The 17,566-nt window shown below is 44.9% G+C and overlaps 1 protein-coding gene across 3 annotated transcripts in view; it reads right to left on the reverse strand.

The window, feature by feature from the left end:
* CUL4A (cullin 4A) overlaps positions 1 to 17,566 on the reverse strand; it is a 58,371-nt gene that overhangs the window by 2,650 nt on the left and 38,155 nt on the right. For 2 of the 3 annotated variants that reach the window (XM_026447157.2, XM_026447158.2), the window contains 8 exons: positions 17,186 to 17,290; positions 16,865 to 16,975; positions 16,687 to 16,772; positions 15,883 to 15,990; positions 9,081 to 9,194; positions 7,489 to 7,594; positions 7,171 to 7,343; positions 942 to 1,094 (listed from right to left, as the gene is read on the reverse strand). In XM_026447157.2, coding sequence (XP_026302942.1) covers positions 942 to 1,094; positions 7,171 to 7,343; positions 7,489 to 7,594; positions 9,081 to 9,194; positions 15,883 to 15,990; positions 16,687 to 16,772; positions 16,865 to 16,975; positions 17,186 to 17,290 — 956 coding nt within the window. The other variant, XM_026447159.2, reaches the window with a different exon arrangement.

Raw genomic sequence — 17,566 nt, forward strand, 5'->3', positions numbered from 1 at the left:
GCACAACATGGAATCTGGGGACTTTCCCTCCAAAGCAGGTGTGGCTGGTCCAGTTCCTGACAGGCCAGGCGTCATCAGAGTTCAGTATTTCCTGGGTTGATAAATACATGTAAAAAACATTTCATAATACTTTCTCGGCTTATCCTGCATCTCACACGTAGCAGGACAGTAAATCTCAGTTCTGAAAACAACATGGGTTGACAGGTCTGGGCTGACTTTCATAAGCAACAGCAACAGTGGACTATTATTACCATGGTGGAAAACACGGTATAGCCTGTAAATGCTGAATAAATTAGTTATTGTTATCATTTCCTTAAAATATTGTGACGTAACCTTGACAGCTACTACTATGAGAAAAGTGTTCGGCTTTCCTTGTCCCATCTACTTCTTCCCTTCCTGAAAATATGAACAAGCACACACCGTCCCTGGGAAGGACAGTTTCAGGGCTCTATCATTTCTACAGCAGTGATGAACAACACCTGGAATAAAGAGCTTCGCAGTTGCCAATTTTTTTTTTTTTTTAAGACGGAGTCTCGCTCTGTGGCCCAGGCTGGAGTGCAGTGGCCGGATCTCAGCTCACTGCAAGCTCCACCTCCCGGGTTTACGCCATTCTCCTGCCTCAGCCTCCCGAGTAGCTGGGACTACAGGCGCCCGCCACCTCGCCCGGCTAGTTTTTGTATTTTTTAGTAGAGACGGGGTTTCACCATGTTAGCCAGGATGGTCTCGATCTCCTGACCTTGTGATCCGCCCCTCTCGGCCTCCCAAAGTGCTGGGATTACAGGCTTGAGCCACCGCGCCCGGCCGCCAATTTTTTTACATTCAGTGTATACACAAATGATCATGAATAATGCAGGTCAAATGATATGACTGAACATGGAATTAAACATGCTTTGTCACTTGTTTAGCAAATACTACAAATTTAATTATGCTGTTACATTTACCTTTACTGGAAATTTCAGCTGATTATATAATTCAGAAACTAGAAGATTATGACCAAGAGTCTTTCTCATCTTCATTATTCTGACGATAGCAGCATCAATCTGATATTGTCTATCCTGAAACACTCTCTCAGTGGTGCTAACTTGTTCCTCAACCTGTACGAAAAAGAAAAAAGAAAGTTAAGTGTAAAGATATATTTTATTTTATTTTTTTGAGACGGAGTCTCATTAAGTCGCCCGAGCTAGAGTGCAATGGCATGATCTCGGCTCACTGCAACCTCCGCCTCCTGGGATCAAGCGATTCTCTTGCCTCAGCCTCCCGAGTAGCTGGGATTACAGGTACCCAAGGTCATGACTGGCTACTCTTTGTATTTTTGTAGAGGCAGGGTTTCACTATGTTGGCCAGGCTGGTTTTGAACTCCTGACCTCAGGTGATCCGCCCACCTTGGCCTCCCAGTGTTGGGATTACAGGCATAAGCCACCACGCCTGGTCTATATTTCAATATTAATGATTTGGGCCGGGCGCGGTGGCTCAAGCCTGTAATCCCAGCACTTTGGGAGGCCGAGACGGGCGGATCACAAGGTCAGGAGATCGAGACCATCCTGGCTAACACCGTGAAACCCCGTCTCTACTAAAAATACAACAACTAGCCGGGCGAGGTGGCGGGCGCCTGTAGTCCCAGCTACTCGGGAGGCTGAGGCAGGAGAATGGCGTAAACCCGGGAGGCGGAGTTTGCAGTGAGCTGAGATCTGGCCACTGCACTCCAGTCCGGGCGACAGAGTGAGACTCCGCCTCAAAAAAAAAAAAAAATTAGTGATTTGATGTTACTAAATTTTATGAGAAATGTTCTTCTGATGCAAAGAAAGGTCAGACATTGGATGAATCCTACTTTATTATGCATGTTTATTTGTTCTAGTAAAATGTACATTCCCAGAATAGCAAAACTCCAAAACCAAAACTTGAAAAATATTTTTAAAAGTTATTTTCCTTATAAGAAAGCTGTAACAACTCTATATATGATGTAGATTAAAACTAGCAGCACAGTAAACAAAACAAAGCATAATGACCACCAGGACATACTCCAGAAATGTAAGTGTTGATCAACATCAGGAAATCTGTGAATATAAGTGAGAGCATTGTAACAGTTGAAAGGTTAGATTATATGACCATCTTGATAGATGCTGAAAAGGCATGATAAAATTGAAAATTGATTTTTTGATTTAAAACAAATATTAGCATACAAGGATGAATAAAACAGGAAAGAATCTGAACATGATAAAACATGCTTATCAGAAACAAACAGCAAATACTAGAGACAACTTAATCTTAGTCAAATAGGAACCTGACGGGGATCTGCAGTTGAAATGAGGGTTGGTGGAAGGTCCATGCATACATATGAGGCAAGTATGCTTCAGGATGGGAGAGACTCCAAGCTTTCACCACATTTTCAACAGGATCCATGACCCCCAAAAAGTTAATATCCTCTGAACTAGAGATAAAATTAGAAAGCTTAGCAGTACTGCTATTCCTTAAAAACATTAGAGGTTTTGCAGGGCGCGGTGGCTCAAGCCTGTAATCCCAGCACTTTGGGAGGCCGAGACGGGCGGATCACGAGGTCAGGAGATCGAGACCATCCTGGCGAGCATGGTGAAACCCCGTCTCTACTAAAAAATACAAAAAACTAGCCAGGCGAGGTGGCGGCGCCTGTAGTCCCAGCTACTCTGGAGGCTGAGGCAGGAGAATGGTGGGAACCTGGGAGACGGAGCTTGCAGTGAGCTGAGATCTGGCCACTGCACTCCAGCCTGGGCGACAGAGCGAGACTCCATCTCAAATCAAAAAAAAAAAAAAAAAAAAAAAAATTAGAGGTTCTAACTATGCAATACAAGAACAGACTAAAGAGGTATATTGAAAAGGTGCAGACAAAACAATCATTATTTGTAGCTGAGCTGGAAAATCCAAGAAAATCAAGAGAAAAACTTTCAAAGCTAAAGAGTTTTGTAAAGTGGCTGGAAATAAAATAAATATACAAAGACAAATAGCATTAATACATACATTCTGATAAAAACCATCAGAAATGTAAAGAAAAAAGGTCCCCTTTATAAGGTATCAGCATTTCATTAGACTGTCTTGCTTAAAACTTGAGTGGTTTTCCAAATGCTTCATGGGTCTGAGCCATCTTCAGAGGGTCTGGCTGTGGCTGCCTGATCAGGCCTGTGTGGCTCAGCTTCCCCTTTTGGCAATGATGCTGCAGCCAGAGGCCTTCTTTCAGTTCCTGAGCAAAGCTAGTCACTTATTCAGGAAAGCGTTCGCTTATGACAGTATTTAATTAGACTCTCCTGCACTTCTCTATCCTAACATTTTCCTCCACTCTTACAAGTTAGTCAATGTCTGTGATCCTCTGCTGGAAAAGACAGAACACTCCTAGAAACAAAGACTTATTCTTTATTGTTAGTGGATAAATTCTCAGTGCTTCAGAGGACCTGGGCCACAGATGATCAATAAGTTATTTGTTGAATGAACGAAAACTTATGACTAGCAAGAAATATACAAGACTTACAGAAGAAAACTAGGAAGTTGTGAGAAAGAGAAAACATTTGTTTATATATATATATATACACACATATGTATGAATCAGAAGATTTAATATGACAAAGATAAAACCTCTGCAAATTAATTTAATGCAATACGGATTAAAAATGTTAATGTTCTTATTTGGGGGAGCAAAGGCATGATATAATTATTGTGAAGTTCACTGGAAGAATAAAGTTATAGGAATAGCTACATTAATTAAAAGAACCTGGTGCCAGGCATGGTGGCTCATGGTTGTAATCCCAGCAATTTGGGGGGTCAACGCGGGAGGGTTGCTTGAGCCCAGGAGTTCAAGACCAGCCTGGGTAAGATGGCAAGGCCTCATCCGTACAAAAAATACAAAAAATTAGCTGGGCGCGGTGGCACATGCCTGAGGCTGAGGTGGAAGGATCGCTTGAGCCCAAGAGGTTGAGGCTGCAATGAGCTATGATCACACCACTGCACTCCAGCCTGGGCGACACTGTCTCAAAAAACAAAACAAAACAAAACAAAACAAATGGCTGGCTATGAAATAGATACATAATTTATAGAAGAGAATTGAGAAACTGACCTATATGAATTTGATACATAATAAGGTGATAAATCAAATAACTTGTGCAAGGATATTTCAAATTTGGTTTTGGAAAGGATGGGGGTAATTAGACTGTTTTCAGATACTAAAATAATTTCTGCAACATGAAAATAAAGATTTAAATGTAAAAACTTCTAGAAAAATAACATAGTAGAAATGTTTTTTAAAAATCTGGTTAAGGGAATTTCTCTCTTAGGTCTGTGATATGGTTTTGAATATGTGTCCCCTCCAAATCTCATGCTGAAATGTGGTCTCCAGTGTTAGAGATGGGGCCTGGTGGGAGGTGACTGGGTCATGGGGGCAGGTCCCACGAATGGCTTGGGCCGCCCCCCTTGGTGATGAGATCTGGTCGTTTAAATATGTTGAGCACCTCCCTCCCTGTCCCTGCTCATGCTTTTGCCATGTGAGACACCTGCTCCCCTTGCACCTTTCGCCATGATTAGAAACTTCCTGAGGCCTCATTAGAAGCTGAGGTGATGCTGGTGCCATGCTTCCCGTACAGCCTGCCGAACCCTGAGCCAATTAAACTTCTCTTCTTTATAAATTACCCAGTTTCAGGTATTTCCTTACAGCAATACAAGAATGGCCTAATACAGCATTACACGTTAAGTCAGAAACCATAAAAGAAAAGGAGACTATATTTGAGAACTTAAAAACTGTTATGTGAAAAAAAACCCACTAAGAACAACAAAATTATCTGTCAAAAATGACAAAGCAGGCTGGACATGGTGGCTCACGCCTGTAATCTCAGCACGTTGGGGGGCCATGGGTGACTCACCTGAGGTCAGGAGTTCGAGACCAGCCTGGCCAACACGGTAAAACCCCATCTCTACTAAAAATACAAAACTTAGCTGAGTGTGGTGGCATGCGCCTATAGTCCCAGCTACTTGAGGGGCTGAGACAGGAGAATCGCTTGAACCTGGGAGACGGAGGTTGCAGTGAGCCGAGACTGTACCACTGCACTCCAGCCTGGACGACAGAGTGAAACTCCAAAAAAAAAAAAAAAAAAAAAAAAGGAACAAAGCATTAATATCCTTAATATATAAAGAAAACCACCTAATCCGTAAGAGAAAAAACACTATAACAAATGTACATGACTTGAAAAGCAATTAAAAAAAGAAAAATACAAATGACCAAGCATAAAAATCGGCATCAACAGTTATGAAGTGCTTACAGGTATGTGGCAAACAATTCATTTAATTCTCAAAACTTGAGGTAGTGGTATGTCTATTTTAAATATGAGAAACGGAGCATTAGAAAGATTATATAATTTGTATAAACTACGGAGTGATAGAAAGATGCTGAAAGAAATCAGAAATCAAAACGAAAACTGCAACAAACTATCTTTGGGCTGCTCAGAACAGGGTGGACAGGAGGTGGGGGCAGACACTGTGCTCGGGTGAAATCTGCCAGACTTCAACTTGGAAAAGAGCAGTCAAACCAAGAAAAGTACACATTATTTTACCCAGCAGCTCCAGAGCAATAATCACACTAAAGAAACCATCTAACAAGTGCACAGAAATGTCCGTGCCAGGGTGTTGAACATAATTTTATTTTCAGGAGGGGCGGTGGAGGAATGTTAGTGCCTGTGGCCGAGGGCACTGCCAGCCCTGGTGGGTCTACACAACCAGCACTCTGCTCCTGCAACAAGTCCTGGCCAGGAGAAGACTGTGATCAGCACGAAAACTGGCTACAGGAGGCCTGACAGGCGCCATACATATAGTGACCTCAGGTGTTTTTTGTTTTGTAGAGTTGGGGGTCTCACTGCATTGCTCAGGCTGGCCTCAAACTCCCGGGCTCAAGCGACCCTCTGGAGTAGCTGAGACTAGGGCTGCATGCCACTGTGCCTTGCGTAGTGATCCCATTTAAAAAAAAGTTTACATACACTTACACCACAGGAAAAGGCTGTGACCACAAACAAAAAGGGCAATAGTGGTTATCTTCAGCAGAAGGAACTGATAGACCTTCTCACTTTTGCCCACTATAAAAGTTGCACCCTCAGGCCGGGTGCGGTGGCTCAAGCCTGTAATCCTAGCACTTTGGGAGGCTGAGACGGGCAGATCACGGGATCAGGAGATGGAGACCATCCTGGCTAACATGGTGAAACCCCGTCTCTACTAAAAAACACAAAAAACTAGCCGGGCAAGGTGGCGGGCGCCTGTAGTCCCAGCTACTCGGGAGGCTGAGGCAGGAGAATGGTGTAAACCCAGGAGGCGGAGCTTGCAGTGAGCTGAGATCTGGCCACTGCACTCCAGCCTGGGCGACAGAGCAAGACTCCGTCTCAAAAAAAAAAAAAAAAAGTTGCACCCTCAAAGGAGTTAAAACCTGCACAGAAATGTTTATAGCAGCTTTAGTCATCATCACCAAAAGCTGGAGGCAACCAGATGTCTTTCAGTATGTGAAGGGATAAGTTGTGATGCATCCAGACAATGGAGAATCCTTCAGTGCCAAAAGCAAAGAGTTACCCAGCCATGAAAAGACATGGTGAACCTTCAATGCATTCTACTAAATAAAAGAAGCCCATCTGAAAAGGCTATACACTATGACTCCAACTGTATGGCGCTCAGGAAAGGGCAAAACTACGGTGATGGTGCCAGGGTCGGGGGTTGCCAGGGGCTCGGAGGGAGACAGGGATACAGTGACAGAACGTAAGAGAATTTTTAGGGCAATGAAACGCCTGTATGATCCTATAATGGTGGATGCATAACATTATACATTTATCCAGACCCACAGAATGCACACCACCACGAGTGAACCATATCAGATTCTATTACCATAGAAAGCGTGGATAATTTTCAAAACCCTATGACCATGGGAAGTTCTAGCTTAGCACACAATTTGTTTGTGAATAGGAATAACATTAAGTGGCTTTTTATCTGATTTTCTTTCCTACTGAGAATGTAAAGTTAATGAAAGTGACGTGACAATGAGTACCCTTATAAACATTACATAGCCCAATTGGATTATCTTAGAAATGTGCTTCAGGCCTCTAACAGTCAAAAACATTACTACAAAAACAAATGATTCCTTGCTAAACACCCTATAAGTACAAAGAGAAAGTTTATACATACAGTTTCCTTCATCTGGATTTGATTGATCTTTATTCTAAACAGCTTGTGCTTGAACTCTCCATTAAAAACGAACTTGTCTCCGTCTTCCACTTCCTTTCCTTTGGGACTTTTCACCAGCACACGCGCTTTGCCGCAGGCCAGGGACTGCAGCGTTCTGCGCAATTCACTATCCTCTGAATGGGAAGCAAACGTAAAGGTTGGCTTTAAATGAATGAGACTCAACAACAGTAAACAAATCATGCTATCAAGTCTATATCTTAAAACAAATACATGCTTTAAGAACAACTCATGGAGCTATGCACGCTGCGGTTTTCATACCTATCCCCGTGGCCATTTTTATCTCCTCGAAGCTGAAGCCATCTCCCTCGTTGAACATGAGGAGCACCAGCGTCTGGAAGAGGGACACCTGGAATTCCTTCTTCCCCTGGAAGATACGGCCTCATCACACCTTTGAAGCTGTGCGTGTACAATCTTAGAAAAATTAAATTTTTTTTTTTTTTTTTGAGACGGAGTCTTGCTCTGTCGCCCAGGCCGGAGTGCAGTGGCGCGATCTCAGCTCACTGCAAGCCCTGCCTCCCAGATTCACGCCATTCTCCTGCCTCAGCCTCCCGAGTAGCTGGGATTACAGGTGCCCGCCACCACGCCTGGCTAATTTTTTGTATTTTTAGGAGAGATGGGGTTTCACAGTGTTAGCCAGGATGGTCTCGATCTCCTGACCTTGTGATCTGCCCGCCTTGGCCTCCCAAAGTGCTGGGATTACAGTCCAGCTTTCTTTTGTATGGGACTGACTGTAACGTAGGGGTGAATGCAATTTGGCCTTATATATCCTAGGATGATCTCCTTTTCTATTCAGCAGTTCCTGCTGCAGCAACTTGCCACATGCCTCTGGGTCAGACCTGCGAGAGGCACGTGAGAGGTCGGGTGGCAGTCGGGGGCTCCCTCTGAGGACTCAGCCCTGACTCATCACGAGCCCGCCACAAGCCCTCCCTGCGCACCTGGAGAGAGCTGCAGTTGGCGGTGCTGGTACAGACCCTGTGGAGGTCAAGTTCAACTAAAGTCAGCAAGTAAGGCAAAAACTGGGGATAACAGAAATTAACTTTCCTAATACCTTAAGGAAGAGTATATATGGTTTTCTGTACATGACTCTCTACAATAATATATACAAAGTTGGTATGTATAACTTATTTCATAATGTACAGATAAGTTTATTATTAATGTAACAGCTATGCAAAATAGGAATTTTATAATGTTTTTGCTTAGTGTATATGATTGCCCTGTTTCATGATAAGCTCCTTTCATTGATCAGTGCATTGTATGCATTCTTCCCTCTTAAATAACCACTCATAAAAACAGCACTGTAACAACTATTCTTATTCATTAATCCGTGAAAATATCTTATTAAGATGAGTTCCTAGAGTTGAAACTAAGGCAACAATTCGGCAGTGTTGCCGAAGTTCACGATGCCAAACTGCCCTTCCAAAAGCTCACTGCAGTGTATGCTTCTTCCAGCAGGGGGCAAGAATCTGGTTTTCTTAGTTTTTTAGGCTTCATCAAATCTCTTAGTCAAAAAGTGGTGTCTGCCTGTATTCTACTTTGAAGCCCTTTGTTTCGCAGAGAAGTGTAATGCATCTGCATGGATATTAATTTTTTTCAATTTTGCTTTTATGAGTTGCCTCTTCACATTCTCTTTTTTTTTCAATAGGTAAATGGTTTTCTATGGATTGGTTTCTTAAGAATTTTTATTGATTGGAATATTAACCCTTTAACTGTTATTAATTTTATTGACATATACAAGCTAGTGAATTAAAGTGAAACACTCTTTCCTTTTTGCTACCGAAGTCTAGTAACAATAAAAAAATTCTATTAACATATTAACAAACAATAAAAAATAAATGAAACACAGAACTTACTTCTTTAAACTCCGCTTTTAAAACAGCATGTCCCAAAGTAGTTTGCCATTGAAGTTTTCGACCACTGTGCTTTCCAAGATAAAATGCCTTAAATACTTCCTGAAGTTTAACCATCTGTCAGGCATAGGAGAACAACAAAATCATGCCACACGCCATCCATCTCAATAGCCCCACATTCAATGCAGAGTTTTACAACTTTTCACAGCTGAATTAAAAGGTCAGCTCTATATTCTGACACTTTCTGCATTCCATTATCTGTAAAAACATCCTCAATCCTTGTACTTTGGGGCTTCCCAGTATCAATGAGATAATGCTTGCACTGGTGTTTCATGGTGCAGACCAGCTGTATTCCGTGGTCTCTGCCCACACTCGGGCTTGCTGGGGCCAGTGGCACAGAGTGAAGACTGGAGCCGACAAGAAAAAAGTGTCTGAGGCCAGATCCTGTGTCTCAGCCCGGCCATGCCCTGCCCTGGCCTCAGCTGGTGTTCCCTGCAATGAGCGGGGCTCCTGCTTCCTCATCTGTGAAGGGTGACACCACCACCCCTTGTGTTGCACTGTGCAGGGGCTGCTGGCAAACACCTCCATCAGGGCCTGCACAGAAAGTATAGCACAAGTTAGTTGTTTTTATGATTAGCTTCTGGGTGAATTTCTTTCCTTTTCTGAAACATAGGCTTGCTCTGTCAGCCAGGTTGTGGTGCGATCCGAGCTCACTGCAGGCTGGACCTCCCAGGTGCAACTGATCCACTTGCCTCAGTGTCCTGAGTAGCTGGGACTACAGGCTACAGGTACATGACACCATGCCTGTTGATTGATTTTTTTTTTTTTTTTTTAATAGAGACAGGTTTTCTCATGCTGCCCAGGCTGGTCCTGAACCCCTGGTTCCAAGCGTCCCCCCTGCCTCGGCCTCCTAAAGCGCTGGAATTACACTTTGCCTGGCCTTGAGTGAATTTCTTACATTTTCCAAACTTTCCACTGATCCTTAACAATTGTGGTTGTTGCATTTTCAAGTTCCCAGCATTCAGTGCACCTGCCCTACCCATGGCCCGGATCCTGCTCCTGTTTCCTGGATGCCTCTCGGGGCAGGCTGTGTGTGACTCTCCTGTGTGCGGTGCTTTCCCTGACTTCTGCGTGCCCTTCCTGGTCCGTCATACCCTCCACTCTTCAGTTTGATCCTGTCTGGTGTGCACTGCACCTGGGCTCTCCAGCGAGTCTGTGCTGCACCTGGGAGGGTTCATCAGTTTCCGCCTCAGGAGACCATCTCTGGACAGCCCAGGGCGTGGCCTCCCCCTGCTCTCATCCACTCCGCAAATGCCAGTGCTCCAGGACTCGGTATCCACCTACACGCCTTGTATGAGTCCATTCTTTCACCGCTATAAAGAAATACCAAGCCGGGCGCGGTGACTCAAGCCTGTAATCCCAGCACTTTGGGAGGCCGAGATGGGCGGATCACGAGGTCAGGAGATCGAGACCATCCTGGCTAACATGGTGAAACCCCGTCTCTACTAAAAAATACAAAAAACTAGCCGGGCAAGGGGGCAGGCGCCTGTAGTCCCAGCTACTCGGGAGGCTGAGGCAGGAGAATGGCGTGAACCTGGGAGGCGGAGCTTGCAGTGAGCTGAGATCTGGCCACTGTACTCCAGCCCGGGCCACAGAGCGAGACTCCGTCTCAAAAAAAAAAAAAAAAAAAAAAGAAATACCTGACACTGGGTAATTTATAAAGAAGGAAGGTTTAACGGGCTCACGGTTTTGCAGGCTGTACAAGTAGCTTGGCTGGGGAGGCCTCAGGAAACTTTTAATAATGGCAGAAGGCAAGGGAAAAAGCAGGCACATCTTCACATGACCGCAGCAGGAAAAGAGGGAGAAGGGGGAGGTGCTACATACTTTTAAACAATCAGATCTCATGAGAACTCACTACCATGAGCACAGCAAGGGGGAAATCTGCCCCATGAGCTGGCCGCTTCCCACCAGGGCCTCGCCCAGCAGTGGGGATTACAATTCAATATGAGATTTGGGCAGGAACACAAACCCAAACCCATTGCTCCTCTCCCACACGCTCGCCACTCCATGTCTGTGGACAGCTTCCAAAGATCGTGGGACAAAGAAAGCATGAAATTCTAACCTCTGGTCTCACAGCCCTGGCCTCTGCCCCTCCCATCCCCCAGGCCCAGTTCAGCCCGTCATTCCACCGTCTTTCATACCTTCTCATCCCCCCAGACTTTCACACATGTGGTTTCTTCTGCTGGATCCCATATCCCATCTTCCTCATGAAACCCACTCATTTCCAGAACCGCCTCCTCAGAGAAGCCTTCTCTGACACCCTCGTAGCTCTACCGGCCTCTACAGCACAGAGTGAATGTGGACTCTGGACAGGGGCTTGCAGGGCAGGGCCTCTGGCTCTCTATTGCAGCACTGCGCATGGCACCAGCAGGTGCTGCATAAATACCTGCTGCTCTCTAGACCTGACGTGCCCTTTTAGTTTCTCTGTGTTTCTGTCTAAGCTGTGCCCTGTCAGAAATTCCTGCCAACCTCACCTCATGCCTGCCTGGCAATCTCCTCTTCATGCTTCAAAACTCAGCCCAAGAGTCACCTTTCTATGAAACCACACGTATGCATCCCCTGATGCACTTATTCCCCATCTTCAACGACACCAAATCCCAGGCGTGATATCATTTCATTTGTAGGTATTTCTGTGTATCTCTAAAGGACGGAACTCCTCCACTCTTTCAGGAAATATATCTACTAAGGCATTACCATACCTAAATAAAACTCAATAATGTGATAAGCCTCTTCTTTTTCTTTTTGCCTTGAGAAGTACCATGGTTTGTGATAAACCTCTTAATGCATATCTTTCCTAAAAATCATCTCCTTGGGATTCATTCCTAGGACTGGATCAGTATTAATGATGATAATTACAATCATAGTGCTATCGTTTGGCTACTCTGTGCTGCCAGCTACCATTCCAGGCCCAAAATGGGCCAAAGACTGAAACACACGAGCTAAAACTATAAAACTTTTGGGAGAATACATAGTGGTATTTTATTTTCTTTTTTTGAGACAGGGTCTCCGGTCTGACTCTGCTGCCCAGGATGGAGTGCAGTGGCTCGATCACAGCTCACTGCAGCCTTAACCTCAAGCAATCCTGCCACCTCAAACCTCTTGAGTGGCCGGGTCTGTAGGCGGGCACCACCACACGTGGCTAATTTGTCTATTTTTTGTAGAGATGGGGTTTTACCATATTGTCTAGGCTGCTCCTAACTCCTGGGTTCAAGTGATCCTTGGCTTCCCAAAGTGCTGGGATTACAGGTGTGAGGCACTGCACCCGCCTCCTCAATTTTTTGTGATCTTGATTTGGCAACAATTTCTCAGCTATGACACCAAAAGTAACAACAAAGAAAATAAATGTGATTTTACCATAATTAAAAACTTTTGTAGAAAGCACACTATCAAGAAAGTAAAAAGATAACACACAGAATGGGAGAAAATACTTACAAATCACAGATCTGATAAGGATCTAGCATCTGGAATATAAAGAGCTCTCACAGCTTAATAACAAGAGATAAACAGCCCAGTTAAAAAGTAGGCAAAGCACGTGAACAGACATTGCTCCAAAGAAGAATACACAGATGGTCAATCAGGACATGAAAAGATGCTCAACATCAACAGTCATCAGGGAAATGCAAACCACGGCAAGAGACCAGCTCATACGGACGGGGATGGCGACAACGAAAGAGGCAGATCACAGGTGTAGGTGAGAAGGTGTGAAGCTCTTGTGATTGCTAACTGGAATCAAAGCTGCTGCAACCGCTGTGGGAAACAGTCCAGCAATTCCTCAGTAACTTAAACTTCAAGTTCCTGCATGGCCCAGCAGTTCCACTCCCAGGTACATACCCCAAAAGAAGTGACCGTAGGTGTTCAAACTAAAACTTGTACACCCATGTTCACAGCAGCATGATTCACAACGGCCAAAAGGTAGAAATAACCCAAATGCCCAGTATTTGGTGAATGGAGACACCAAACGTGACCTATCAATCCATACAGACAGGAAGCAGAGTGGTTGCCAGGGTCTGGAGGAGAGCTCATGATGTAAGCATATCAAAGAGCAAAGAAGCCAGTGTAAGGGTGGCCCACAGACCACATATGGGACAATTTAAGCATCAAAATAAGTACAAAAATTAAGAATCCATGAGTTCATAACGATATAAAGAGAGAGAAACAAATAAGTAAATAAAGGGGGTGGAAAGAAGGGCTATTCCTTAGAATGCCAACTTCTAAATACACAGAAATGACAGAGCTGGAAAAAAAAACCCCCATTCACCAAGGTAAAAATCAATTCAGGCAGCAGTCGCCACACAGGTGACAGCTGGACGAGGATTAAGATGTTTACATAGTCCTGAAATGTCTCCTCACAGATTCCTTAGTGATTACAAAAGGAAAAACAATCCCGATACCTTGGAGAAACCAGCCAGCACCTCATCAGAAGGATTCTATCGCATGGCACCAAGATACTGGGGCACACGGTAGTGCGCACCTCCTGCCAGGATCCTGACGGGGACACGGAGCATCTGGCTGGACCTGCCCAACCTGAACCTACTCACAAGGAGCATCGAAGACTGCCTGGGTCCTCGGCTCAGCTGGGTACCAGAAACCACCAAAAAGGACACACCTGAGACAACCAACAGAAATGGGGTGAAAGGATTACATCGGGGTGAATGTCCTCATTGGATGGGTGCTTATGTTCTTGGGAAATAGCCAGTAGAATACATGTTTTTTTGAGACGGAATCTCTCTCTGTCGCCCAGGCTGGAGTGCAGTGGCACGATCTCCACTCACTGCAAGCTCCACTTCATGGAGCTTGGCATGGTTCATGCCATTCTCCTGCCTCAGCCTCCCGTGTAGCTGGGACTACAGGCACCCGCCACCGCGCCCGGCTAATTTTTGTATTTTTAGTAGAGACGGGGTTTCACCATGTTAGCTAGGATGGTCTCTATCTCCTGACCTGTGATCTTCCCATCTCGGCCTCCCAAAGTGCTGGGATTATAGGCATGAGCCACTGCGCCTGGCTAAATATTAAGGGAAAAGGGAACGGTGCAGGAGCACAAACATCTGTGGAGAGAGGAAGGGACAGCACCACGTGGCCAGTGTGGAAAGCAGGCTGCCCAGCTTTCTTTGAGCAGGTGTCCTGCACATGTTCTCTGTCTGGCTAGGACGCCTCAGAAGCAAGGCCTCTCACTCACCTTCTCCCACCCCACCACCTTCTCCACCAAAGTTCTCCTGGAACGAGAACTCCTCTTCCCCAAGGTAGGACAGAGAAAACTCAAACCCCTCTTGCCCAAAGCCAGCCATAAAGCCTGGAGATACTACTCTGTCCTTCTCCTGCCCTTCTGTGTAGGATCTGGACATTAAGAAGTTCTCTGACCTACCTTGCTGATAGTTAAGTCATTAAGACTCTTGTTCCAGACGTGTCCTGCCTCCACTTGAGAGGCAAGAACACTGCCCAGTGAGGACAAGAAGAGTCTGAACAGACAGGCCTTACCGGTTTCCCCACTACTCTACTACTGTTAGATGGTACCCTTCTGTCCACATTGGTAAGAGTTTGGATGTCTGTCCCTCTAAATCTCATGGTGAACTGTGATCCCCAGTGTTGGAGGTGGGGCCTGGTGGGAGGTGTCTGGGTCATGGGGGTGGATCCCCCATGAATGGCCTGGCACCCTCCCTGGGGTAATGCGTTACCATGAGATCTGATTGTTAAGGAGTCTGGGACCTTCCCCCACTGCCTGTTATGCCCTCTCTCCAGCCTACTCCCCCTTTGCCTTCAACCTTCAACCTTGAGTGAAAGCTTCCTGGGACCTCATCAGAAGTTGCGCAGACACGGGGGCCATGCTTGTACAGCCTGCAGAACCGTGAGCCAATGACACCTCTTTTCTTTACAAATTATCCAGCCTCAGGTACTCCTTTATAGTAATGCAAAACAGACTAACACAGCTATTTCTACATGGCTGCCCATTCTTTATCAACCCTAAGTATAACAACGGACAGTCTTCCCTGGGTCTTTGGTCGTCATTTCTGAAGCCTGCTGTGTTAAATAAAACTTAGATTAAATAAATTTGTTATGGTTTTCTCCTAATTTGTCTTTTGTTAAAGGAGCATTGGCCATGACCCTTATGACTGGTAAGAAAAGGAATCACACTGTCCAACCACTGTAGCTGTGAGTCTTTCTTCCCTTCTCAGCTGAGGAAATCATTATTCACCTTTACTTGAGATCAGGCTTAAGGGATGCCTTTTCCAGGAAGTCTTCCATGATTCCAGGCTGGTCTCAGCCCTTTCCCTTTCCCTAGTATTATAATGAATGGTGCATGTATTGTATCTCCTGCTGATTTTAACTTCACTGAGCACAGAATTCTACCTCTGGTGTGCAAACCCTCCACTAAAGGGCTTAGTGTAGCTAAAGTAGTGGCTGACAAGGAAAGTCCTAAATAATGCCATTCCTAAGACTTCAGCACTGTCTACAATGGAAAGAAAGAACAACCAGACAAGAACTGCAGCTCAACAAGCCATAACTTCCAAAACAAGTGCCTGTGCTCATGGGTCCTGCAGGTCAGCAGGTAGACACCGGCTGCTTTGGAAGGAGACACAGAGGGTGACAAAAGTTGTCACTTTCTAATGCAGACATACGAGCACTTTTGATTTCGTACTGAGTGGGCTATTTTTAAAAACTCCCCGTTAAACAATTCTTGAAGGCAACATATCTGTGCTTGGTAAGGGCATGACAGCGGGAGCAGACAGCGCGCCTTCCGCACACTTACTTCTGGGGTTAAGTGCACTTCCATGGGCGTGTACGTTGGCCAGTAGCCCATTGTGAGTATGTTCACTGTGAGGTCTATAGGGCCTGAGTCACTCTGATTCTGCATATGCTAAAAACAGAGAAATCCAAGACAATCATTTTGAGAAAGTAATACAACATAATTAACCTAAAACAAAATAAACCGTGTAATTTTCAATATAAAGTTTCAGCTGTGTCAGAATTTATCTCAGTCCCCAGAATGTATTCCGTGAAACCCAATGCCTCACTGGGACTGCCTTTTTCCCTTCTTCAGGTGTCACCACCAGACTCACTGAAATCAAATTCTTGCCACACATGTTTAGAGCTTCTTTTTCTCCTCCTTTTAAAATTTACTTGTGAAACATTAATAGTGTAATTTTTTTCTTACACAGTTTAGAGTGAGATTCATTTTTTCTATCTAATCTATTGAATCTACCTACTTTATTTATCTACTTATGACAAGGTACTGCTATCTCTATCTGTCTATGTACGTATTTATCTATCCACCCATCCACGACAAGGTCTCACTCTGCTCAGCCTCAAATTCCTGGGCTCAAGTCATCTTCTCACTTCAGTCTCACCCCAGCAGCTAGGACTACCTGCTCATTCAAAACATTTTTCTTTTGTAGAGATAGGGTCTTGCTATGTTGATCAGGGTAGTTTTGAACTTCTGGCCCCAAGAAAGCCTCTTGCTTCTGCCTCCCAAAGTGCTGGGGTTAGAGGCATGAGCCACCACACAAACAGATACTTTTTAAAAAGCTGCTTTACCTGAAGAAACACGACTCACCTGCTTAAAATGAACCATGATGTCCTTTGAAAGCTCCATGTCCTTGAACATGCCTTCCAGCTTGCTGGTGAAGGCTGCGCCACACTCTGGACACAGCAAAGGAGGGGGTGAGATCAGGGCAACACACGGGACAGCAACCCTCAGTTAGAGGGGAGAAGCCCCGGCCCCACATGCTTACCATGCTTGAGCTTTGACAACATAGACTTTTCGGCATCAACTGAGGCACTTTTCCCAACAAGGAGTCTTTTCGCCAAATCTTTTTTATAAAATGCTTCAAAGACATCTTTACCTATTTATAACCAGATGAGAATCATCAAGACATCAGAGGGTTGATAAGCAAATGTTAAACTTCAACTGCTGAAAACCCTTAAAAGAGTTCATTCTAATGCAAACTGGCTCTACGGATAGTGACATTCTCATGTTAAACCTCCTCTGAGAAAGCAGGGCCTGTGTTTACACCTCTTGATTATGCAGCATTCTCTAAGTGCCCGAGTCTCACCGTGGATGAACCTGAACAGGATCATGATCTTGTCCAACGTCCGCTCCAACTCCTCGTCTGTGGCTTCTTTGTTGCCTGCTCTTAACTTTGAATCCACATGCTTTGCTGTGAGCAAAAATATAGTAAATACTCTAAATTAGAAAAAAGAGCATCTTCAATTTCTTTGCTTTTTTTTTGACGCAGAGTCTTGTTCTGTCGCCCAGGCTGGAGTGCAGTGACGCAATCTGGGCTCACTGCAAGCTCCACCTCCCGGGTTCACGCCATTCTCCTGCCTCAGCCTCCTGAGTAGCTGGGACTACAGGTGCCCACCACCGCACCCGGCTAATTTTTTGTATTTTTAATAGAGACGGGGTTTCACCGTGGTCTCGATCTCCTGACCTT

This window comes from Piliocolobus tephrosceles, chromosome X (genome assembly GCF_002776525.5).
Source record: "Piliocolobus tephrosceles isolate RC106 chromosome X, ASM277652v3, whole genome shotgun sequence".
In the NCBI taxonomy this organism is placed as follows: domain Eukaryota; kingdom Metazoa; phylum Chordata; class Mammalia; order Primates; family Cercopithecidae; genus Piliocolobus; species Piliocolobus tephrosceles.